Source organism: Crocodylus siamensis, chromosome 12, assembly GCF_052110815.1.
Source record: "Crocodylus siamensis isolate JL-2025a chromosome 12, ASM5211081v1, whole genome shotgun sequence".
NCBI lineage: Eukaryota > Metazoa > Chordata > Crocodylia > Crocodylidae > Crocodylus > Crocodylus siamensis.
Genome location: NC_143406.1, coordinates 20,285,971 through 20,312,172, shown reverse-complemented (window position 1 = coordinate 20,312,172; position 26,202 = coordinate 20,285,971). Strand labels below are relative to the sequence as shown.

Sequence of the window (26,202 nt, the reverse complement as noted above, 5' to 3'; positions counted from 1 at the left end):
TAAGAAGTGGGGGACAGTATTCTGAGCGACTATAGCCCTGTTACACCTCAACATTATTCAAGGCTTTAGAACAGATACTGAAGGAAAGGATAATTAAACAGAGATGAGAAGAAGGTACCATACAAATGGCTTTACTAAAGGCAGTCCATTCCTAACTCAACAGTTTTATCTGAGAACTCATCTTCCAGATGTGTTAGATTTTACCTATCCAAACTTAAGTAAAGCATTTGATTATTATGCCACACAGACACTAAATTAAACTGGAGATGATTGGAATGAGATGGAATTAGACTGGGGGGGGGAAAGAGCAAAGAGGAATAGTGAAAGGAGAGAAATATCAGATTAGAGAGCTTAGTTCTGGGGTCCCTCAGGTATCAGTCTTGGGACCAATCTTGTTTAACATTTTCATTAGTGACATCTGCAGAAGGATTATGAGCATTTGCTGATAAAACAAACTTGGAATTATTAAGGAAGATTGGGATAGCATGCATAAAGAACTGGATGACCTTGAGGACTGGAATAATAAAACTGACCTGAAATTTAATGGCACCCAACACAAATTAATGCACTGATGAACTGTAGCCAACTGTTTTGTTTTTAATCAGGAAGCCTGAGTAGGAAACAAATGAGAAAAACCTGTACGAAATGGTTGATCACAGGGTGATGGTGAGATGTCAGTGAAAGGCAGAGCTGAAAAAAGAAAATGTTATTCCAGAACGCATCAAGAAAAGTATTTCCACTAGATATAGGGAAGTAATAGCGCTGTTGTAAAGCCTCATCTGCAGCATTGTGTACACTTCTGAAGCATGTTCAAGAAAGATGAATTGAAACTGAAACAGGTTAGAAGGGCTAGTAGGATGACCAGAAGAATGGAGAGTCTATCTTACAAGACCAGCCTAGAAACACTTTACCTTTTTTGTTCAGATAATAAATATGCTGAGAGAAATTTCTGTCTATAAACACAGCGGGAGACTGCCATTTTTAAAGGATAATATTGCTATACAGACAACTTGTCATGAATAGATTTTGGTTGGAATTAGAAGGTTCCTAATCATTAGTGCACTTAAATTCTGTACTGGTTGAAAGAGAGAGAGCAAAAAGCCCAACCGCTTTTAATACTGACAGATCATATTTTGGAAGGGTTACATTTCTGAAGTCATCTGGTTGCACCATATGGTTTCTACAATGGAAGGGGCATGGACCTGACCCAGGAGATCCCCTCCAATCACACATTCTGATGTTTCTATTAGTTCAGCTATACCTATCCAGGGTGCAGCAGCATCCTGGGGTCTGTTGAGATCCTTCCACGTGTGCCACACATTAGCTTGGATAGGTTTAAAACACAGAAAAAAAGCCAGTGACTTCCACCAGAAATCCACAGCTGTAGCCTTTCTGTTCTTTGCAACAGAAAGCTGCTCTTTTGTCTTTTTGCAGGCAAAGAAGAGAGAAAGGTGAGAGGTGCTTTCCAAGGGGCACCTTGAGGTGAAAAGGGTGGAGAACCACTGTATTAGGTGCTGGCACGAGGTGGCTCTTACAGGTTAGGTGCACGAGTGACAACAGCAAGTCCCCGAGGCAGCTCAGCGTCCCAGCCATGGGCTCTGCGCTGCCCCAGGAGCAGCCAGGTCACACACAGGTGTGTGCACACGGGGGCGAGTGCGGAAAAAGCCAGCGCCGCTGAGCCAGGGCACTGCAAACACACGGGGTCCCGGAGGCGCGGCCCCGTATGACCACAGGAACCTTCTCTTCACGTCTGAAGTGGCCGGGCGGACAACAGCACGCGCACAGTATCCGCCGCCCTGCCCTCAGAAGCCGCTGAGCCGCACACTGAAAACTGGTGCATGCGCAGGGGCGGAAGGAGAGCATGCGCTTTCCTGCCAGGTCGCTCTAGGCCGCTCGGCGCGGCGTCTTTATGGTTCGCGCTCGCAGCGCGGGGAGGGGGCGCAGCATGATGGGCGAGAGCACGAGCCCGATCAGCGTTATCCTGGTCAGCTCGGGCAGCCGCGGCAACAAGCTGCTCTTCCGCTTCCCCTTCCAGCGGGGCCCGGAGCACCCGGCCTCCCGGGCCGGTAAGTGGCGGCGGAGGGACGCGCAGACGAGCCGGCCGGGCCGGGCTGAGAATGGTGGTGGCGGCGGCGGCCTCCCAGTGGGACATGTTGTGTCGGGCCAGCCCGCGCTGCCCTCCCGCGGCGCCCTGAGCCGCCTGCTTGCTGGGGTGGAGCGAGCGGGGCCTGAGGCTCCATCAGGGCTGTGAGCCCAGTGCTGGGACCTGCCCGCTCTGCTCCTGCATCCTGTGGGGCCTGATGAGCTCGACACGCCCGATCTGGCGCTTGGTAGCCAGCCTGCTGCACGCACACACATGCCGCAAACAGCCCAGTGGCAATGGGGCACTCCCCCAGCAGAGCACCAGATCAAGCGGAAGAGGCATTGGCTGATGTGATTCCAGAGCTATTGGCTATCATCTTTGAAAACTCCTAGCGATCTGGAGGGTTCCCAGACAGTTGGAAAAGGGGAAATATAGTGCCCATATTTAAGAAGGGGAAAAAGAAGGATCCAGGGAGCTACAGACCAGGCAGCCTCATGTCAGTCCCTGGAAAAATCATGGATCAGGCCTTCAAGGAATCCATTTCTAAGAATTTGGAGGAGAAGAATGTGAATAGCAGGGATCCTGGTTTTCTCTGATTTAAAAATCGAAAATTCTCTGATTAAAAACTCAAAACTCATTATTAAAATTAAAGACCCCCCACAGCTCCCCCTCCCCCAGCAGTGCTGGCTCCCCCCACAGCCACCACTGCTACTTGCTTGTACAACCATGCCTACATGTAGGCAGCCGGCACACATGAGCCCCCCCATCTGTGAGCATGACTCTGAAGACAAGCAGCAAGTGATGTGAGGTGATGGCAGCCCCCACCCTGCCCCTGCTGGGTGCGAACCCCCCCACCCTGCCCCTGAAGCCGCCACCGCCACCACCATCCTGCACTGCCACTTCCACTTGTGTAAGGATCTGTGCCCACAGAAGGTGGGGGCTTGCACGCAGTGGCTGCTACCACACTGCCACTGTCACCCTCGCTGCTGTTGCTGCCACAGAGCCATGCCTGTGGACCTGTGTCTGCAGAGCTGTGTGGCCATCTGTGGGGCGGCAGCGGTGGTGCAGGGGTGGCTGCTGCATGTGAGCCAGCCTCTTCCCCCCAGCTGGCCAGTATGTATGCAGCCTGCAGAGGGCCACCTTTGCCCTCACTCCCTGGTCCTGCTCCTGGGAGTGGGCTGAGGCGGGGGGGCAGGAGGTGCTGCAGTGTGCTGGGGCTGGTGGTGCCTGGCTCACTCCCTGCTGTGTTCACCCCCCAGCCACCTTTTCCCCCACAGCCCTGCCCCACAGCCCCAAGCCCCACTTACATCCAGGGGCGAAGGGTGAACCTGAGCCTGAGCCTGAACTCAGCCTTGGTGACTCAGAAGCTCAGGCCCCACCCTCCCCCTCTTCCTTCCCCTCTGGACAGGGCTGGTGGTTTCCCACTCTTTCTGCAATCAGTTCTTGCAGGCTGGAACTCTGCCAGTCTGCAGAGCTCTTTGCAAAAGTGGAGAATCTGTGTATTTTTCTGTTAAAAGGGGAAATCGATCGTTTTCTCCGTTTTTCCATGGAAATGGAAAACCCGGATTCCTGACCAGTCAGCATGGATTCACCAAGGGCAAGTCATGCCTGACCAGCCTGATTGCCTTCTTTGATGAGATGACTGGCTCTGTGTATGTGGGGAGATCAGTGGATGTTGTGTACCTTGATTTTGGCAAGACTTTTGATACGGTCTCCCGCAACATTCTTGCAGGCAAGCTAAGGAAGTACGGGCTGGATGAATGGAATGAAGGTAGATAGAAAACTAGCTGGAGCACTGAGGCTAAGACAGTAGGCAAGCTGTTCGAGAAAATTATGCTGGCACACATCCAGGAGGGGCCAGCAGGAGACTGCATGCTTAGGGGGAACCAACATGGGTTCATCAGTGGAAGGTCCTGTCAGACCAACCTGGTGGCCTTTTACAATCAGATCACCAGATCGTTAGATGCATGGGTATCAGTGGATATAATCTTCCTGGACTTCCGGAAGGCTTTTGACACTGTCTCTCACCCTGTTCTCATTAAGAAACTGGGGGGCTGTGGTGTAGACACCCACACAGTCAAATGGGTCGCCAACTGGCTGGAGGGCCGCACCCAGAGGGTGGTAGTGAATGGGTCCTTCTCAACCTGGAAGGACGTGGGCAGTGGGGTTCCGCAGGGCTCGGTCCTCGGGCCCGCACTGTTCAACATCTTCATCAGCAATTTGGATGAGGGGGTAAAAAGCACCCTGTTCAAATTTGCTGATGACACTAAGATGTGGGGGGACGTGGGTACATTGGAAGGATGCAACAGGCTGCAGTCAGACCTCGACAGGTTATAAGGGTGGGCGGACGAGAATAGGATGGGTTTCAACACAGACAAGTGCAAGGTGATGCACCTGGGGAGGAACAACCGGCACCATACCTACAGGCTGGGGAACTCCCCTCTTATCAGCACAGAGGCGGAAAAGGATCTTGGAGTCATCATTGACTCCAAGATGAACATGGGCTGGCAGTGTGGAGAGGCAGTCAGGAAGGCCAACCGCACCTTGGCATGCATCCACAGATGCATCTCGAGCAGGTCCAAGGAGGTGATCCTCCCCCTCTATGCGGCACTGGTCAGGCTGCAGCTGGAGTATTGCGTCCAATTCTGGGCGCCGCACTTCAAGAGGGATGTCGACAGCATGGAGAGGGTCCAGAGGAGGGCCACTCATATGATCAGGGGACAACAGGGCAGGCCCTATGAGGAGAGGCTGCGGGACCTGAACCTGTTCAGCCTCCAAAAGAGAAGGCTGAGGGGGGATCTTGTGGCCTGTTATAAACTAGTCGGGATCAGCAGGCATTGGGGAAGTCACTGTTTCCTCGAGCACCGCCAGGAGTGACCAGGAATAACGGTCACAAGCTGGCAGAGGGTAGATTTAGGTTAGATATCAGGAGGCGCTACTTCACAGTCAGGGTGGCTAGGGTCTGGAACCAGCTTCCAAGAGAAGTGGTGCAGGCTCCTACCCTGGGGGTCTTTAAGAGGAGGTTAGATGAACATCTTGCTGGGGTCATTTGACCCCAGTATTCTTTCCTGCCATGGCAGGGGGTCGGACTGGATGATCTGCTCAGGTCCCTTACGACCCTACAAACTATGAAACTATGACTCAGTGTCTAGTTGGCAGGTGGTATCAAGTAGAGTGCCAGGGATCCTGGGGCCAGTTTTGTTCAATATTTTCATCAGCAACTTGGACAGTGACAGAGCACACTCTCAACAAGTTTGCCAATGACACCAAGCTGGGGGAGTAGTAGATATGCTGGAGGGTAGGACTAGGATTCAGTGACCTAGACATATTGGAGGATTGGGCCAAAAGGAATCTCATGAGGTGCTTCAAGGACAAGTGCAAAGTCCTGCACTTAGGGCAGGACAATCCCATGTACCAGTACAGGCTGGGGGCTGACTGGCTGGGCACATCTGGAGTACTGTGTTCAGTTTTGAATCCTGCACTACAGAAAGAATGTGGATAAATTGGAAAGAGTCCAGCGAAGGGTAACAAAAATGGTTCAGGGGCTGGGGCACATGACTTACAAGGAGAGGCTGAGGGAACTAGGCTTCTTTAATTTGGAGAAGAGAAGACTGAGAGGGGATTTAATAGCAGCCTTCAACTACCTGAAGGGGGTTTCAAAAGAGGATGGAGCTAGACTCTCAGCGGTGACCGATGACAGAACTAGGAGCAATAGTTAAGTGTTGCAACAAGGGAAGTTTAGGTTGGATATTAGGAAGGGTTTTCTCAGTAGGAGGGTAGTAAAACAGGTTACCCAGAGAGTTTGTGGAATCGTCATCCTTGGAGATTTTTTAGACCTGGCTAGACAAAGCTTTGACTGGGATGATTTAGTTGGGGCTTGTCCTCCTTTGAACAGGGGGTTGGACTAAATGACCTCCTGAGGTCCCTTCCAACCCTAATTTTCTATGATTCTTTAAAGTGGTGTTCATGGTGGGTGTACGGCTTATTTGTAGCATACCTGCCAAAAAGTTTGACCTTCACTGGTCTAGAGGCATATTCACAAGGGGTATGACCCCAAGTACAAACCCCAGGGAGAACATGCATGCTTTTTAGGAAGTAGGGAATGTACTTTAAGGTACTTTACCAACTCAGCCAAAACCTGTTCTCAGATTCACAGAAGTTTAGGGCTGGAAGTGATCTTGTGAGATCATTGGGTCTAGCTTCCCTCCTAACTTGAAATCTAATGAGTGTTTGTTGCTTAGTTCCAGAGAGATTTTATTGTTTGTAATTTGAGATGAAGAGACAATGTTCAGAGTTAGTCCTTAACCTTAACTTCTGGAATGTTTTTACTTTTGCGAATTTGATGTCATAACATTAAATATTTTAATAATTCTTTAAAATGGTTTTGCATGGCATGTGTAAATCTATAAAATGTTGCATTCATACAATGAAATATTTAAGAATCATTTAAGAATCAACATTCACAAGTGTTTAAGAGCTGCTTTTCCCCATGCTCAGCACCAGCTTGTAACCTGCCCTGCTGCCAGCCTGGACCCTGTGCCGGCTCTGGACTTGCCCGTCGGTTGCAGCAGCTGCGGCCTCTCGCTTGCTGTGATGGGCAAACCAGAGTGGGCAGTGCAAACGCTGCCCGGTGCTCCAAGTGGGGGCACCACAGCTGCTGTCTCTACACACAGCACTGACGGGTGAGCTTGGAGCGAGTGTGTGGCCTAGGCTGGCAGTGGGGCTGGGTTACAAGGTGGTGCTGAGCATGGGGGTTGCGGGGAAAGCAGCCTCTCCCCATCCCATGCCTGACGGCCCGCGCTGGAGCTGCTCGCAGCCCACCTGGGGCTGCCTGTGCCTGCTCCTGACAGCCCCGTGCAGGCTGTGAGCGGTTGCAGCAGGGAGCCCTGACCATGGGGCGGGCAAGGGTCTGCTTTCCTTCGCATTGGGAAGGAACAGGGAAGGAGCCCAGGGAAAAGCTGAGTGCGGGGGAGAAAAGCAGTCCGCCCTATGGCCGGCGCTCCCTGCTGCAGCCACTCGCAGCCCATGCGGGGCTGTCTGGAGCAGGCACAGGCAGCCCCATGTGAGCTGCAAGCAGCTGCAGTATGGGGCGCTGGCCATCGGGCAAGGGAGGGGCCGCTTTTCCACCGCCCCCCCCTCCTTCCCTGCCTGGGGTCCCTCCCTGCTCCTGAGGTTCCAGTGCAGGGCAGCCACGTGCTCCCAGGCCACAAGCCCTGGCTGGGGCTTCCGACGGGGTCGGGTGGCCTCTGCTGTTGTGGGAGCCCACTGGGCTTCCCCTGGGTCCTACTGCCCTTGTATCCTGTCATTTTTGACAGGAACCAAGGGCAGATAAATATTAATTTTCTACATTTTTTAGGGGCCCTGCAGGCCGGATAGAATGGTCTTGCAGGCCAGATCTGGCCCGTGGGCTGTATTTTGCCCACCCCTAGCCTAGAACAACCATCTTAAGCTAACCTTGAGGGATAAAGCCTGGCCTGGCTTCAAGGCAGACCCTTCAATCTCAAACAGCTGTTATGGGAGGGGGTTGCCTTTTTTTCTAGCATTGATGTGGTCCTCTGAGCATATAGGGAGTCTATACATGTGCTCCTGGGTGAGTGGGGGGAGGGGGAGCACTTTAATTAGAGTGACTCTGAGAGCTGCTGTAATTAAAGTGCTCACAGTGTCACATGTATTCAGCATCCCATGCTTCAAAATGGTGGTGGGGGCACTTTAAATAAAGTTCGTTCAAAGCTAAAGCTTGTTCAACGAGCTTTAGTTAAAGCGCCCTTGCCACCATTTTGGAATGTGGGTATACTGAATACACGTGATGTGGAGGCTGCTGGAGCACACTAATTAGCATGCTCAGCAGACTTGCAGAAGACTTGATTAGTTGCATGTGGTCTGATGCATGCTAATTAGCATGGGTCAAAGCAGAGCTCCATCATGTGTATAGGTGCCCATATTTTCCACATTACTTCTTTGCCAAGCGGTGGCAGTTCATTAACTTATCAGGAGCAGAAGTAGTGCTCTTAAAGGGGGGCATAATTTGTTATTGAGACTTAATTCAAGATGTTTAAAAATAACAGATTATAACTGAACTGGTTTTAATGCGAGGTAGGTATGTATATATCTTAGAATATTGGGGCCTCAGTTACTTCTCAGGTGTCTGACGTGTACAGATTTTACTTAGATTTAAATGCCTGAAAACCTCTGAGGATTTGGGCCTAAAAAGATGCTATACAAAAGTCATATTTTACCCTTGATTTCTGGTGTAAACTTCCCTGTGTCATCAGAGCAAGCTTGACATCCCCACTCTAAATGTTAAAAAGTACCTTTCAAAATGCTTTCTTTCTTTGTACCTTTTTTTTTTTTTTTTGCATTCTTTGTAAAGAAGATCTGACAGATTTCCCCTACTCCTTTTCTCCCCAAAGGTTGTTTGGATCCTCCCCCCTCCCATAATTGGTGTTTGATCTCTGTCCTCCACTGTTCAAAATGACCTCCTGGGGTGCTTGTACACATGACAGGGGGTATAGTTCCCTAAACTGAAACAATGGGTTTTTAATTGCAATGATTGAAAACCCACCGTTTCAGTTTAGGGGTTTCTGTCACTGTTACGTTGGGGGCCCTGATCCTTTTTTTTTTTTCCGTCCCCCCCTCCCCCTCCTGAGCGTGCCTGGGTCTCCTGTGGCTGGGGGGGGGGGCAAGCTGCCAATGGGCCAAGTGCCCCTGAGCTGTTGTGGGGGGGCCCGATCCTTTCCTCCGCAGTGGCAGCACCCCCTGGGGCTGCCTGCGTGGGCTGCGAGTAGGTGGGTACCACCTATGGGGTGCCACTCCTGTGGAGGGAAGGTCGCTTAGGCCTGCCAGCAGCTCGCCTCCCAGTTATGGGAGAGGCTCCCTGGTGCAGTAAGATCAGATCTCTTGCTGCTTTTTTTTTTTTTTTTTTCTTCCCCCAGTGGAGCTGGCCTGCACAAGCTGCTGCTGGGTGGTTCAGTCCCTGAGCTGCAGGAGGGCCCGGTCCTTCCCTCCACAGTGGTGTTGCCCCCCCGGGGCCAACCTGGCAGGGTCCTAGCTGCACGGGTGCTGCTCCAGCTTGCAGGCAGCTCCTGCTGGATCCAACTTTTCCCTGAGTCCACACGGGGAGCAGCGCCTAGTGGGTTTCCAGCTCACAGGCTCAAGGAAGAGTTGGATCAAGTGTGTGCTGCCTGTAAGCTGGGACAGTACCTGTGCAGCTAGCATCCTGCTGGGGGAGTGCTGCCACTGTGGAGGGAAAGACTGGGGCCCCTTGCAGCTCACGGGTTTGCACAGCCTGATGGCAGCTTGTGCAGGCAGAATCTGCTAGAAAAAAGAAAGCGGTGAGGTGCCTGATCCTTTTTTTTTTTTTTATTCCACAGAGCCTGCCTGCCTGTCCTGTGTCTAGGGGGCAAGGTACTGGTGGGCCTTGAGCTGCGGGGGGTCCTGGACCTTCCCTCCATGGCAATGACAGCCCCTGGGGCTACCCAGGTGGATGGTTAGTGGGCGGTACCCAGCCTGGTCCAACTGTTCCCTTAGCCCAAGCTGGGACAGCACCTGCCCACTAGCCAACCTCCCCACCGCCCCGCAGACGGCCCCAGGGAGCCTGTGGAAGGAAAGACTGGGGCCCCCTGCAGCTCAGGGCCTGATTGGCCCACTGGCAGCTCATTCCCTGGCTCCAGGAGATGCAGGCAGGCTGTGTGAAAAAAAGGATTGGGGAAGGGAAGGGTGTGCTGTCAAAAGGCTATGTTGTTACAATGTCTATGTTATAAACTAAACTAAATGCGGATTTGGTTTATTTTACAATGTAGCAAACTCATTTAAATTGAAAAAACCCCTCCACGTGTACAGTGTGACACAGTTAAACCTCCAAACGGCTAGTTTTTGTCACGTGTACAAGCACCTCTGGAGAATTACCACACTCTTTTTGGCTGTGACGTCAATAGAAATGAAACTGAAACTTGAGCAATAATGAGGAAAAGGTTAGAGTCTTTTTTTTTCTTTTTGTTTTTTGCTTACTCTATGTAAAATGCAAACTCCTGCTAGATACTCTGAAAGTTTGTACCTCTTTCTGATTGAGGGCTGACAGCTCCTATTTTTGTTCCTTGGTACCTGTGAACAAAAACAGGAAAGTCAGGACTTGATTCTTATAGTATAAAAAGGAGCAAGATTTTCTGCTTTGTTTTTCAGCCTTTCTTATACATCATCTTTTTAAAAAAGCACACACCTACATGTGTCTGTTTTCACATTGCTTAAATGGCTTTTCTTTTCCTTTCTATGTCAGGTAAACCAAGGAGCCAATATGCTGTGAACAGTGCAGGTGATAATAGAGAGGACCAAGAAGGAGACTCTAGGTAAGAGAATTTCTTCTCAGTCATAATTTTTAAAAGTATGAAAATGGGCCTGGTTTTACTTGCTGGTTGAGTAGACAAGTAAGCATGTGTGTGTGTGTGTTGTACAGTATAAACAATCTGCAAAGAAAAGCTTAAAAGTAAGTTCCCCACAGACTGAAATGCAGGATGAACCTACATAACTGAAATGTCTCATGAGCAGGAATCCTAGTTTTCTGTTCAACATGGAAAAATACAGTAAAACCCAGATTTTCTCATTTTAAGGAGAAAAATGCTGGAAATGGTAGGTTTCCCCTTGTAGGCTGCAGAGTTCCAGCCTGCAAGGGGCTGGGTTGTGCAGGAGGAGGGCAGTCAGGAGGGCAGCCAAGGTCCCCCAGGGAGGACAAGAAATTCTGGGCACAAGCTGATTGAGGATTGGTTCAAGCTAGACATAAGGAAAAACTTCTTTACAAGATGAGTGCCAGGGTTTGGAATGGGCTCCTGCCAGAAGTGGTACAGTCATCCACCCCAGTGATTTTCAGAAAGTATTTTGTCATCCATCTTGTTGGGGTCATCTGATCCCAGCAGTTTTCCCTCCCAAGTGCAGTGGGGCTGGACCTGATGATCTGTAAGGTCCCTTCCAGCCCCTAACAACAACTACGAAACTATGTGCACGTGTGCATGTATGCATGCACATGGCCTCCAGGCAGCCTAGAGAGTAGCTCCCGCAAGTAAGTCGATGGGGAGAGGGGGGTTGAGGCCCACGTAGGGAGGGTGGGAAAGAGGGAGGGAGAAATGGAGTTGGGCAGGGCTGGGGCGGCAGTCTGTTCCAAAACCTGGGGACTCGGACAGGAAAGAAGTTCTTCCTTATGTCCAGCCTAAATCGGTCGTGGCAGAGTTTGTAACCATTTGATCTTGTCATCCCTTGGGGCACTCTGGTGAACAGACGTTCCCCCAGATACTGGTGAGCACCCCTGATAAACTTATAGGTGGCCACCAGATCACTCCTGAGCCTGCGCTTTTCCAGGCTGAACATCCCCATAGCTCTCAGCCTTTCATCATAAGGTCTGTTTTCCTGACCTCTGATCATGTGTGTGGCTCTCCTCTGCACTCTCTCAAGCTTCTCCACATCTTTTTTGAATTGTGGAGCCCAAAACTGGACGCAGTACTGCAGCTGCGGCCTCACCAAGGCCGAGTACAAGGGGAGAATGATGTCCCGGGATTTGCTTGAGGAGCATCTATGGATGCAAGCCAGTGTTTTGCTTGCTTTACTAGCCACAGCATCACGTTGAAGGCTCATGTTCATCTTGCGGTCAGTCGTGACCCCCAAGTCCCTTTCATCCGTAGTGCTAGCCAGTGTAGCACTGCCGAGCGTATAAGCATGGTGCAGGTTTTTCCTCCCAAGGTGGAGAACCTTGCATTTATTAATGTTGAACACCATCAGGTTCTCATCTGCCCATTTCATGAGCATTTCAAGATCTGCCTGGATCACCCTCCTGTCCTTGGGTGTGGATGCTTTACCCCAGAGTTTGGTGTCGTTAGCAAACTTGGCCAGTCCACTTCTGACACCGATGTCCACATCATTGATGAAGATGTTAAATAGTATAGGCCCTAGGACAGAGCCTTGAGGGACCCCACTGGTGACCGCATACCAAGACTATTGGCTTCTGTCAACCACCACCCTCTGGGTCCTACCACAGAGTCAATTGCCCAGCCAGTGGATCGTGGTGAGGTTGAGGCCACAGTTATCCAATTTTGCCAAGAGGTGATCATGGGATACCAGATCAAAGGCTTTTTAAAAATCAAGATATACGACATTAATCTCTTTCCCCTTGTCCAGGTGATAGGTCACCTGGTTGTAAAAGGAAATGAGATTTGTCAAACAAACCCATGCTGTGTATCCCTCAGGATGTTGCCATTGGCCAGTCTGTTAAGAATGGCCTCTTTGATAATCTTTTCTAAGACCTTCTCCTGGATAGTGGTCAGGCTGATGGGCCTATAGTTTGCCGAATCTACTTTCCTCCCTTTCTTGAAGATGGGCATGACATTGGCCTTCTTCCAATCTTCAGGCACTTCACCAGAGCACCAGGAGTTCTCAAAGATCGGTGCCAGGGCCTGAGCTATGATGCTTGCCAGCTCCTTGAGTGCCCTTGGGTGTAAATTGTCAGGGCCGGCTGACTTGAAAGTATCCAGCCTGTCAAGGTGTTCCCTCACGAGGTCAGCTTCGATGGAGGGCAAGGAATCTCCCTCACCCGAGCCTCCCTGACCCACAGTGGGTAGGGGCGTCTCATGGGACCGGTGAAAAACTGATGCAAAGTACCCATTTAGCAAGTTTGCTTTTTCCTGAGTATCAGTTGTCAGTTGTCCCATCTGGCTTAGGAGGGGCCCAATGTTGCCCTTGCTTTTCCTCCGGCTCCCCACATATCTAAAAAAGGACTTTTTATTGTCCTTGATGTTTGTAGCTAACTGGAGTTTCATCGCAGCCTTGGCTTTCCTGGTTTGGTCTCTGCAGGTCTGGACCAGAGCAGAGTATTCCTCTTTGGTGGTGGTTCCAGTCCTCCATCCTTTGTAGGTCTTCCTTTTCAGATGCAGAAGGTTTGCCAGTTCCCTGGAGAACCAAGGGGGCTGTTGTGTCCTTTTGCTGGTTTTCCTCTGAGATGGGATAGACTTTGCTTACACATCCAGGATTGCTCCCTTGAGGAGCAACCACTCGTCCTGAACTCCCCTCCCCTTTGGGTTGTGGCCCTTTAGGGCCTCACTAACAGGCCTCCTTAGCTTGTCAAAATTAGCTTTTCTGAAGTCAAGGACTTCTGTATTACTAACTGACTTGCCAGCTTTACGGCGGATGGTGAAGGTGATCAGCTTGTGGTCACTGTCCCCCAGCTTCCCTTCGATCGTTATAGGTCGCTGATTGGGTCATCCCCGATTGCCAGTACGAGGTTGACCAGCGCTTTACCTCTTGTCAGTCTGTACACTTCCTGCATCAGATAGAGGTCATCCACGCACGAGAGAAAGCTTTGTGACCGCTCAGATTTGGCTGAGTGCGCCTCACATGAGATGTCTGGGTAGTTAAAGTCTTCCATGACAACCATACGCTGGGAGCGCGCAGCCTCAGCCAATTCCCTGGCAAACTCCTTCCTGGTCATGGTCTTGACTTTGGGCAGGGGGTCTGTAGTAGACTCCCACCATAGTATCTCCTGTGCCGTGTTCCCCATAGATTTTAACCCAGGGGGTCTCAAGTCATCCACTGTAGGTGCCAATGTTGGCTTGCAGGGACGCGTAGCTTTCCTTGACATAGAGAGCTACATCCCCGCCCCTTTTGTCCACTCAATCCCTCCTGTACAGGGTATAGCCATCTATACCTGTGGCCCAGTCATGGGTGGAGTCCCACCAGGTCTCTGTTATCCCTGTTACGTCATAGTTATTTGCCTTTAGCAGGAGGACAAGTTCCTCCTGTTTATTCCCCAAGCTCCTGGCATTTGTGTATAGGCACACACGTGTCCCCTTGGGGGCCCTTGCCTTGCCTACAGTTCATTCCAGGGCTGCAGTAGGGGTGGGATCCCTTAAATGCTTTGGCCTGCTGGCATTGCAAAGGTTGCTCAGCGGGCCAGCAGTGGTAGCGGTCCCTCCATCCCCCGGCAGGCTTAGTTTAAAGCCCAGTGGAGGAGGTCAGGCAGTTTAGCTAAGAAGAGCCTCCTCCCCAGTGGAGAGAGGTGGAAGCCATTCCTTCCTAGCAGCTCATTGCCTCTCTCACCAAAGAGTGGGTTGTGGTCATGGAAGCCAAAGCCTTCCCGATGACACCAGCGCTCCAGTCTTTGGTTGACTACCTGGATCCTCCTCTTCCTCCTCAGCCAATAGCCTGAGACTGGGAGGATCGAAGAAAACACCCTCATTCCTGGCCTACAGCCAGTAGTGTGTGGGGCTTGGGGCCCAGGGCTGGAATGCATGGCTGCAGGGTCCAGGTGAGGAGTGGAAGGAGGTGGTGGGGGGTGGGGCGGATCCCCAGCACTGTGTGCACTCCCCAGGGGAGAGGTATGGGGGACATGTTCCCCCCCAGATTTGTGTGTGGGGCAGGGATGGGTGCAAGCTGCACACTGTGGGTTTGGGCTCCCTGCCTTATTAATGTCTTCCTGGAGCCTCCGTGGCCTAGTGGGTAGGACTGGGCACTGCAGAGGAGAGCGGGCCTGGGCAGGGAAGCTTGGTGCTACAGCCAGGAGCACTGCAGTGCCATGGCAAAGTGCCCCCTGCCTCCCTGCCAGCAATGGGGGTGGCTGCATGGAGTTGGGTTTCACTGGTTCCAGGTGGGTAGGAGTGCCTCACCATGGCAGCGTGGAGCTCCCAGCAGTGGCAGTAAGCTTTTCTGCCTGGCCCTACTTTACTGTGTCGCACTGGGTCTTTTCTGCTGGACTGCAGAGGCCCTGAGGAGAGGGCAGCAGGGCAGAAGCCCAAGGCCAGAGGGGAAAGCCCCCACCGCCATCCCCTATGGGCTTGGCTCTGGCTGTGCTGCCCATGGGGGAGGGGGAGTCAGGCTTCATATTCTGTTCCACCATAACGGTTGCTGCCTCCCATGGGTGGCAGCCAGGGCTCGGGCACTGCTGCGGGGGGCAGGGGGCAGTGGACATGGGTCCCTGGCCCCATAGCCCTGGCAGCTGGAGGCTCCCTTTGGCAGGGCTGGGAGGGGCAGGGGGGCTGTGGTTGTGGAGTGAGGGTCACCAGCAGGGGCAGAGGGGGCTGTAGGCCAGGAATGGGGGGCCCTAGCAGCAGTGTGAGCCAGGAGTGAGAGGCACTAGCAGTACTGGGGGGCTGTGGGTTGGAAGTGAGGGGCAATGGCATGGGCAGGGCACCGACATATCAGGGCTGCTCAGTGCCACAAAGCAGGTGTGGGGGACGGGTCAGGACGGACACACGTCCTGGTGAGCAATGGGGGCAGGGAAGAGCTCTGATTTTCCATGATAAAAAACCCAAAATCAAATGCCAAATTTATAGATGATTCAAATTTATTTTATTATAGTGATTGAGATACTGGTAAGCTTTCAAATTGCTTTAAGATAGTAAATATATCAATAAAACATTATGTTCAACTGATATCTATGTATATAGTCGGACAAGGTTCTTTGGGTGAATCTGATATCTTTTATTAGACCAACTTAAATAGTTGGAAAACAATTATTAATCAAGCTTTCGGGTTCAAAAACCCTTTGTCAGGCTAAGGAAGTTTCTGCAGTTGGTGTGTGCTCTTCCTGGATGGAATGAAAAGTAAAGAAGCCAGAGGCGGGGCTGGTATCCGTACAAAACAGATAGTCAGTGAAAAGGTAGATTGAGGAGTCAGTGGGTGAGAGAGAGGCTGGTGGGGGCAAGGAGGGGGAGAGAAGGGGGATGAATAGTGGAGAGGTACCTGGGAAGTCAGATGTCAGGCAGGTTATAATGTGTCATAAATCCAGGTTCTATATTTAATCCATGATTTTTAGTGTCCAGGAGGCTGATGAAGTGGAGTTCATAGGCCTGTCTCTGGGAAGTGTTTTGTAAGTTTTCTCTGAGGATCAGGACTGAGAGATTGGAGAGAGAGTGGTTTTCTTGTGAGAAATGTGCCCCCACATGTAATTAGGTTTTCCTGTCTTTGATAGATTTCCAGTGTGCATTCATTCTGGTGCGCAGTTGTTGTTTGGTTTCTCCTGTGTATTTTCCATTAATAAATTAAAAATCAAAGACAGGTATACCCAGTTACCTGTGGGGGCACATTTCTCACAAGAAAACCACTCTGTCTCCAATCTCTCAGTCCTGATCCTCAAAGGAAACTTACAAAACACTTCCCAGAGACAAGCCTATGAACTGCACTTCATCAACCTCCTGGATAATTGACTTAGTGAATTAAGTGGAAGCTCCACACACTTTTCGTAGGATAGAATTTGTCTAGTAGTTGGTAAGTCTTTATTCTGATTTAAAATTGAGAGTCAAGCAAACAAAGGTGGTTATCAGTGATTTCTTTAATGTCATCTCCTATGCAAAGGTTCCATAGGAGCTATCTGTCAAGGCAATGACTGGCAGACAGCCTGAGGAAGGATGGAGGGGAAAGTTCCCTATTTTCCTTCAGACTGTGGAATAAATATAGTCCTGTATTGAACTGGAAGAAGTGTTTTTGCCAGGCTCATCAAGGTGCTTTGCATTACTAGAAATAAATTCAAGATACACTGCAACAAAACAGAACTGAAAGATTTTCTTTCTAGGAAACATTTGGCCTGTTTTGTCACCACTCTTCAAAATGACTTCATATGTATAAATGAAAATGGCCTTTGTTTTTTGATTATTCACTCTGATTGTATTGCTTTTTTCCTACCTAAAGTCACAGTCTTCATTATATTTTCCCATTGCTCATTTGCAATATCAGGTTTATTATTTCTGATGGGGAATAAACCACTACAGTTGATGGGCTCATAAATGTGGACCTACTGAAATCAAGGCAGCAGACGAGAAATTTTACACTGGTCACCATTTTTGCAGGCTTATCAATGGCGAGCACCTCCCTTGCCGCTGATTGGCTAACGGGTCCAGGTGGCCTACCTCCTGCTGCTGCTGGCCGTGAGGGTTTCCCTTCATACAATCCTATCCTTCCCTGCTGAGTGGTGGAGAGGGATGGGGCCACATGAGGCAGCCCTCTCGGACAATCAGCAGTGGAGGGAGGAGGGGGCAGCCACCATCTTGGCTGCTCCCCTTTGAGCTGGTGGCTCCTTCCCCTCTCCCCAGTGGGCTGTGAACCAGGGTCACAGCAGCTGCTGGCTCCCATTGTGGAGCCAGAATTTTATTTTAGTAAGTTCCCCCCCCACCGTAATTCCCTGCAAAATCACAGAAACAGACATTTTTCACAGTGTTCACGAAAATTGTGAAATTGCAATTTGAGTAGGTCCCTACTCATAGATCCTTAAAACAGAAAGAAGAGTGCTCAGCTGGCTGGAAACCCCTGCCGCTCCCAGCCAGCTGCCCTCTCCTAGGCTCTCCAGAGTGCAGTGTGTGCGACTGGCATGGCAAGGCACAACGGGGCCATGCACAAAAGCTGCCTGCCACTGCAAGCTCCATGCTGCCCTGGCCACACTTCCTCCTTGTTCATGGGGGTGGTGTACATCTGCCCTGCTCCCATCCCCTACACAGATCTGGGGGGGGTGCAGGTCCCCTCTGCCCCCCAGGAGTGCATGCTGCCACTGGGAGCTTGCCCTGCCTGAGCCTGCAGCAGGGGGAGCTGACTTGTGCTCCTGCTGTAGCAGCCACTGCCTTCCACTGGGGGCAGGGGCCTGCAGACCTAGGTCCCTGGCCCCATAGCCCTGGTAGCTGGGGCCCTCTCCAGCAGGGCTGGGGGCAGGGACTGTGGGTGGGGGGCAAGGGGCACAAGCAGGGCTGGGGGGCTAGAGTGGGGAGTGAGGGACACCAGCAGGGCTGGGGGGTGGCATTAATTTTAACCACGGATTTTGGGATTTTTATCAGAGAATTTGTGATTTATTTTTTTTTTATCATGGAAAACCAGGATCCCTCATTCGGGTGAACTGAGACCTGAAAAACATATCTTGCAGTGAGAGACTTCAGGAGGTTAATGTGTGCAACTTCTTAAAGAGGATATTAAGAGGTGATTTGATCTTGGTGTGTAAGTACCTATAGATACAGAAAATCTTGGACAGTAAAAGGCTTTTTAATCTAGCAACCAAAAGCAGGTCTATTCTCCTGGTGCAGGTGCTGCCTGTGAGCTTGTGCACCTACTTTAAAAAATATGGCTCAACTGCTAAACCTACCAGCTATGATCCTTTCCCTTCCTGAAGTAGTATGCTGAATGCTGCTTTTCCATATATTTTTTTTCTTGCTCCTGGGATAATCAGTATTTTTCATGTAACAAAACAGCTTTCCTCTCAAATGCTAATGGAAGGGAAGCTATCCTGTCTGTCAGGTCTAACTGGAGAACTGATGCAACAGCTAGAAATACACCTATGTTTGGAAATAATAGTTGAGAGCAACACCTGATTTCTTCCCATTAGATTACTCAGTGTATTGTTACTGTACAACATATTTTCAAACTATCTAAATGAAGTGTTCTTTTATCAAGTGTTAAAGTCATATAAATATTTTTTGTTTTGCTGCTGTCTCACTCAATTGTGAAGGCCAGGTAGCTTAATTTTTTTGAATCTGGCTCTTTTAATAGATTTTAACACTTAATATAATGTAGTATTGTATTTGCATTGGAACATGAACAGCTTTGACCAAAGAGACAATGAAATAGCATACTACTTTTCCTTGGTTAATTCTGCTCAGTGCAGGGGCCATTTTTCTCTAAAGAAAATAAAAGTAATATTTTAATTGCACTCACATGAATATTACAGTTATTTTATAATTCTTGTGCTAGACAAAAAGTTTGGTAAGACATTTTTATATATCAATAAAACTTTAAACTGGAACATACAGCAAGTTACCCATAGTTTTATAGAAAATCCATTACAGAGTATTTGCTCTTAGGCTGCAGTAGTAGCAATGTATAATACGTGTGGATTTTTTTTTGGAAGTGGGGTGATTAAAGGGAGAGAAATGAATGATTTGAATCATTAACTGTGAGATTGTGTTTTGTCCTGGATTAAACGAACCTGATCTTCAAAATTAGATTTTTTCATAATTGTACATCTTCACGACAGCCCTGAAGGATAGAATTAAAGCTCTTTTGGGTACCTTAACTCCTCTATTCCATATCTGTACATAATTGTATTTCTCTTAACCTTGGAGGTCTTTAATTTTCTGGGTTTGTAATGGTGTTTTGTGAGATATTCTGTATTTACTCAAATCCAGGGCAACTCTGAATTTAAGACATGCTTCAATAATTAAGATTCTAGACATGGAGAATTTATATATAAGGTGTAAGTTTCCATGTGTAGAGTCTTAATTTTTGGAGTGTCATCTTAAATTCATTCTTCCCTACCAAAGTGGTGGTGAGGCAGGCAGCGGTGGAGTCAAGTGGCCTGCCCATCTTCCCCATCTTCTCCCCATGCCTGTGTACCCATGGTGCCTGTACCCCTTGCCTCCTGCTCCTTCCCATTTGAATCTCTTCCACCTGCACCTCCCCCTGCAGTGCCTGCCTCCCTGATAGTTGGCTCACCTTCCCCCCTTGCATGTCTGTGCCCCCTGATGCCTGTCCCTCCCTGTGGTGCCTGTGCCCCTGGTCACGCACCCACCCCCACCTCCTCCCCCAGCTGTCTGCTCAGCTCCCACTTGGTCCTCTGTTATTCCTTGGAGCATGGAGCACATGCTGTCTCTGGCCCCAGCCTAGCCGTACTTTAGCTGTTTCAAGAGCAGCTTCTTCAGCCCATGGCCTTATGTTGAATCGGTGAAAAAACTCATCTGAGGTTTGAGTAAATACAGCATACCATTCTTGTGCTTATTTTACCTAAAAGACAGTGGTGTATAGTTTTAATTTTAGCTGTATTTTAATAAAGCTTTATATATAAGGACATAAAATAAAGATTTCTCCTCTTTTCAGAGGCAGTTAAACAGGATCACTTGAATAGTGTTGCTAGCAGAAATAAGTTTACCGGGGATCTATCCCTAGGCAGAACAAACTTTTTCTGACAAATGCATCTCTTCTTGCTTCCTTCCTAGCCTTTCATTATTCCCCATTCTTATCTTCTGAGTGATTAACAAACATTACATTATCATTCCAAGTCATGGTGATGGATATTAGCATTATTTGCATAGATGGTGAGATTCTGGCACACAGGTTGTAAATGACTTTTCCAAAATGGTAAAATAAGGCTTGTTCTACCCTTAAAGGGTTACTGGAATAGTTTTGTTGCTTAGAGGCATGAGGAGATGTTTTCACCAACATGGATGAACTGGTGAAAGGTACACTGAACTGCCAGAAACTGGACCAGCAGAACAACTTTTATACACATGTAGCTAGGTTTATCTTAAGAGGTTTTACCAGTTTAAGTGTGCTGATACATATCTGAACTGGGAAAATTGTAATTGTGGAAAAGTAACCAAGCAACCCCTAAAGTTGGTGCCATGAAGGAGCTCCCAAGTCCTAGACTCCCAGGCTTCTGTCCGTTTCAACTGTTGTGAAGCTGGGACAATCGGTATGTGCAAAGATGACTGTCTTAGCTCCAACATTTTGCAGAGTTTAGTCACTAAGCCTGTGTATCATCAAGTTACCTCTTTTTGCCTGAGGGGAATACATGGTTCTCTGCTGACCTGAGGAGACTGACCCTGATTAGTTTGGCCTGGTGTTGGAGCCTCTCTGGAAGTCAACACAGTTTTCTTAACCTCCACTGACACCTTCACCTTTCAGATAGCACAGAATTTATAAGCTCCACCACATGAGGAACATAATCTATCTTCTCCATTTTCTTGTCTTGATTTGGTCTTTGGTTCAGCAGTGGGAGTTATACAAACCCACTGGTGTCTTGCTAGCATCTGGGAGCAATCTTGCTGTGTCAGGGTGTTTCTAGCTGTTGGTTTCATGTATATACAACTCACTGAGTGATAATGCATTTCTGGGCTGTAAAAGTAGCTTTAAAGCCAGGTGGACTGAAGAATGCAAAACAGATTTGTTCTATAATTGAGCTTTCTAGGGCAGCTTTTACTGCAATCTCTTTCTTGGACTGCAGCATAATGCTACTGGTGGTATCATCTCCCTTGTTAGCATTGCCAGTGAGATTGACACATTTTTAGGGGTATGTCTTTTCCTTTACGCCACTTCCTGAAAGACACCTATTTCTGATTTAACCCCTCCACATATATTGTCCCTTTTTAAATTGAACATGTGCCCTTGAGCACATTAGGGCACTGTTTGAGCATCCTTAGGAATCTCCTTTCTGGGAAGTATCTGGCTTTCTATCCCTCCCTTAGTCTTCCCTCCCATATTATCACACTCAATTTGTTATACTTTTTGTTAAGTGAGTGTGAACCCAGTTGGCTGCCGTGGGTGGAAGAAGGCCAGCAAAAGCTTGAGTTGACATTTGATTTCAGTTAGTGTGTAAAATGTGTGGTAAAAGGCAAGCCTGACTTGGGGGTGGAGGGCGGGGACAGTTCTTCAATCAAGCCTATCAACTTTAAGAAATACACTCCTTTTAGCAGAGACATTTTATTTTGTCTCTTTCCCATGGTGTTTGGAAACAAGTTGAAGGTCATTACTGTGAAATGGTGTGTTCTTTGGAGCTTATAAGAATAGCTCCAGCTGAAAACAGCCTACCACATGAAGGTCTTCATGTTCTCTTGCTGAAGAACCTTGCTTAGCCTCTCTATTTTAAAGCTCTCCTTGTTGATTGGTTTCTGTGTCTGAAGCAAATTGGGAGACATGGAAATTGACCCTGCTAATGCTGTGACACTGGATGGACTTGAAAGTGTTTGTTTAATCCCATGGGGAGATGCACTTACAGTATTCAGCAACAGTGGCAGTTCTGTGTTAAGGACCATTTCAAGGGCCACAACTTTGCACACAGTAAAAATCATTCATGATGTCCTGTATCTCAGCTTTCTGGGATGTGCTGCTACCAGCTTACAGAGTGTGAATCAGGAGGGTCTGTGGTATAACACCACAGATGGGTGCATCTCAATGCCAGAAATGCATATGACTATCTGGAAATGAAATTAAGTCATCTCCTCTGCTATTGTCAGAATGTTACTGTTTCTACTTTTGTTAGATAAGCATTAATAATAAAATATGTACAATCCCCTTACTTTATATGTGTGTTTCGTCTTCCCAATAGTTAGCTGTACGGTACAGCTGTTTAATCCTTAATAGTCTATCTTAGTTTTTAATGTTGTATTTTTTTGTATTTTGTGTTACTTTGCCTCCTTTTATTCTTTTGTTGTGTGCTTGTTTTGTGTTTATGGCCATGTTCCCATTTCAGAGAGCAATGTCTTCTAACTGATGAGCAGTTGGTTTCAGGGTAAGACCAAACATTCTAAACAATCACCTCTGTCTAGAATGGCTTTCTTTTCTCACCATCCTTTAATTGTGCTTTGTTTCTGATTTCCATTTTACACTGAACGATTAGATAACTGATTGATATACTAAATCAAAGCATCAATGAGAAACATGTTGCCAAGGTTTCTGCTAGGGAATTTACAAAGATCCTACTAGCATTTCTGTGCTTCCTGTACTGTATCCAGTGGGAGGATATGGATTGTTCCTTTGGAGGTATGGCAAAGTAGGGAATTTAGCAAGAACCCAGCAATGTGTTGGAGAAGGTACAGCAGTTTTTCTTGAGAGCGCTCCATGGAAATTGGGCCCAGGGATTGCACATCACCTACCTTGTATTTGAATTTAGTACTTTCTTTTCAAACCCTAAAACAGTTTCTTTCTGACTAACAATCACTTAGTTTTACACGTTAGATTGTACTTTGTCTGACATAATTCAGTGATATATGCTTGCAATGTATGTCCCGGCACAGTGTAAATAAGGAAGGCTGCCTTGCCAATGAACTGTTGTCACAGATTATTTCACCTTCCCATCTTTGAGTTCCTTTGTCTTTCCAAAAAATCAACCTTCAGCCTCATTGGTATAAAACAAAGAAAAGAGTTAGGATCCACAGAAGAGGAGTAGCTCTAGTGTCTTAAAGTGACTGAAGAAGTGGATGTTGTACATGCTGGGGAAAAGGCTCCTTCTCTGGTACAGGCAGTCCCCGACTTACAGCATTTCGCATTACAACGTTTCGCATTTACAGTGTTTATAAATTGACACCCTATTTCAACTTTATGATGTCAGTTTCAGTTTTACAATGCTTGATCCAATGTGATGCTACGCCAGCGAACAACTTCGCTGTGTTGCACATCTCCTTGGAGAACATCTGTCCAAACTTCCTTGGATACTTTCTTTAAGAAAGCAGACAAAAAGAACCTGCATCCAAGACTCCTGAGAATACTCCAGCCAAGAACCCTTCAAAAAGTCCAACCAAGAGCGTTTCAAAAAGTCCAGCAAAGTCACTTCCAAAGAAGTCCTTCAAAATCAATATGATTGCTGTTTACAATATAAATACATTAATGTAGCTATATTACTCATCTGTAATTGATTGAGTACAAAATTCTGGGGTATTTTAGTGAAAATAGGGTATCGGTTCAGGAACCAATCTCTCATTTATAACATTGTTTCTTATGAGAAAATTGGTTCCGAGTTACAACGTTTTGACTTAAGACGCAGTTTTCAGAAACCAACTGTGTTGTAAGCCTGAGGACTGCCTGTACTGTATGCCTGTAGGGGGGAAGAACCAGCAGCATACCTACAGGCTGGGGAACTCCCTTCTCGTCAGTGCAGAGGCAGAAAAGGATCTTGGAGTCATTATTGGTGCCAAAATGATGGGCCGACAGTGTGGGGATGCAGTCAGGAAGGCCAACCGTACCTTGTCATGCATTCACAGGTGCATCTCCAGCAGGTCCAAGGAGGTGATCCTTCTCCTCTGTGTGTCGCTGGTCAGGCTGCAGCTGGAGTACTGTGTCCAGTTCTGGGTGCTGCACTTCAGGAGGGATGTGGACAACATGGAGAGGGTCAAGAGGAGGGCCACTCGCATGATCAGGGGGCAGCAGGGCAGGCCCGATGGGGACAGGCTATGGGACCTTAACCTGTACAGCCTCCACAAGAGTAGGCTGAGGGAGGATCTAGTGGCCATTTACAAACTAGTCAGAGGGGACCAGCAGGCAGTGAGGGAGTCCCTGTTCCCCCAAGTACTACCAAGAGTGACTAGAAATAGCTGGCAGAGTCACAAGCTGGCAGAGGGTAAATTTAGACTAGACGTCAGGAGATGCTACTTCACTGTCAGGGCGGCTAGGATCTGGAAACAACTTCCAAGCGAAGTGGTGCTGGCTCCTACCCTGGGGATCTTTAAGAAGAAGCTAGAAGAACACCTTGCTGGGGTCCTTTGACCCTAGTATTCTTTCCTGCCATGGCAGGGGATCAGACTTGATGATCTGCTCAGGTCCCTTCCGACCCTACCAACTATGAAACTATCAAAGGAGAAAATATTTTTTCTTGAGCAGGAATAGCTTTGTTTGAGGGTGTCTTCCTTTAAAAAAAAATTACTGTTGTTGCTGCCAGTTCAGTTCTAAAGGTTAAAACTTTATTTGTAAATTGAATAAAGTAGTAATAGTGGTATTTGATCCATACTAGTGGTCCAAGAGGTATTATCATTAAGATGTTTACTGTTTCTACATTGATGGAGTTTAAAGCCTCTTCCAGATGTGCAGGCAAATGCGTAATAGGATATGATATGCAATCCACACCATGCACATGGGCATGGCAGGAAGCATGTCCATATGGATTGTGCATCAGATCCCATAATGCATTATTTCCAGTGCAGGGGGAGCCTGATGCAGAGGTCCTGCTGCTCCAGCTAGTAGCAAGCTCCCATGGCTGAGAGGGCTTCCAGCCACAGGAGTACATCAGGCAGGTTGGGAGTCTGGTACGTCCCTGTGACTGGGAGCCCAGATCATTGGTGGGTCTCTCAGCCACAGGGGCACAGCTGGCCACATGTTCAATTAATGACATGATAGGAAACAGCCACAAAGTTATGCATTTTTTGTGGAATAACTTCATGGCTGTTAATCATGTTTTAAGTGTAATGTGTGGCATTGGCGGAAACAACCCCAAACCAGTGCAGATTATGCAGCACTAGTATAACAAGTTCTCAGTCTTGAATCGATGCATAGGTACAAGGCATCATGGGTGACTGGTGCCGCCTTAGTCAGGGGGGACACATGCTTCCCCCCCATGATGATTCAATGACCAGGGTGTGTGTCCCCCCCCTCACCCCCCCACAGCTGATTGCGAGAAGGCCAATTGCTGCGCCCACTTCTGGCAGTGGCTGCAGCTGCTTCTAGGAGTGCAGCAGTGTTCCATTCCCCGGCCAGTACTTGCAGGGGGACACCAGCACTCCTGCCTGCCCCTCATTCTCGTTGCCTAAGCGGCAAACGCAGCCAGTTAGGGGTTGCACTGGCGCTCTTTTGGCGTGCACTTGCACCCCTGTGCACCCCCTATGTATTGCCACTGCAAAGCATCTGTGTTTTTTGCGCAAACTTTGCTTTAAATGGTTAAGCTGTGGAGCCTTTTGTGGAAATTGGTGTACTAGTCTAACTTGGTGATAAAGATAGCATAACTGAGATCAGGCTGCCATCATGCAGGATCTTCCTCACCAAAACCATGGAAAAAAATGACTTCTTACCAACAGCAATCCTACTTCCTGGTTAGCTCCCCTTTCCACTTTGAAATCTTCAGCTCTTTCTGACTTAGGTCTCACTCAGATTCTCTCTGGTTCAGTGTGAACCATCTAATTAATGCAGCCTGATGGTGCAGAGGTAGGGTTTCCACATTTTGGGCATGTTAACGTTTTGTGTTACTTATTTTAAACAGCATATGTTCTTAGGAACAGTTTAAGGAAATGTTACAGTTTGTCCATATTAACTTCATAAATACATTATTGTGTTTATGGAATGCTGGCTTTGTTCCTACTGGGATTCCTTGGTTAATCTGTATTTCTGGCAATATCCAGTTGCATTCACCAGGAACCTGCCTCCTGTAAATGACAACGCTGCTCTTTGGTGAGCAGATAGTGTCTGAAAAGGCAGTGTGCAAGTACTTCCTCCATAAGTGAGAGGGCTATCTTGATTTTTGTACACCTATTGATTGGCATTGCCAATAGCATAGTCTCTATGATAATCCCTAAAGCCTTTTGATCAGCCAACACTTCTGGTACACACTGGACTATTTTACAAGCAAAAATGGCTAGTTTAATTTCCATTTAGTTAGTATGTTTCTCATTTGTGGGTAAACACATTAAAAGATTATT

At 48.2% G+C, this 26,202-nt stretch overlaps 1 protein-coding gene across 2 annotated transcripts in view; it reads left to right on the top strand.

Moving 5' to 3' along the window:
• The first annotated feature begins 1,829 nt into the window (after positions 1-1,829).
• The window catches only part of NPRL3 (NPR3 like, GATOR1 complex subunit), a 94,608-nt gene continuing 70,235 nt past the window's right edge, over positions 1,830-26,202 (top strand). The window contains exons 1-2 of one of the 2 annotated variants that reach the window (XM_090024241.1): positions 1,830-2,066; positions 10,356-10,425. In XM_090024241.1, coding sequence (XP_089880367.1) covers positions 1,910-2,066; positions 10,356-10,425 — 227 coding nt within the window. In that variant the 5' untranslated portion in view covers positions 1,830-1,909. The remainder of the gene's footprint in view (positions 2,067-10,355; positions 10,426-26,202) is intronic. The other variant, XM_090024240.1, reaches the window with a different exon arrangement.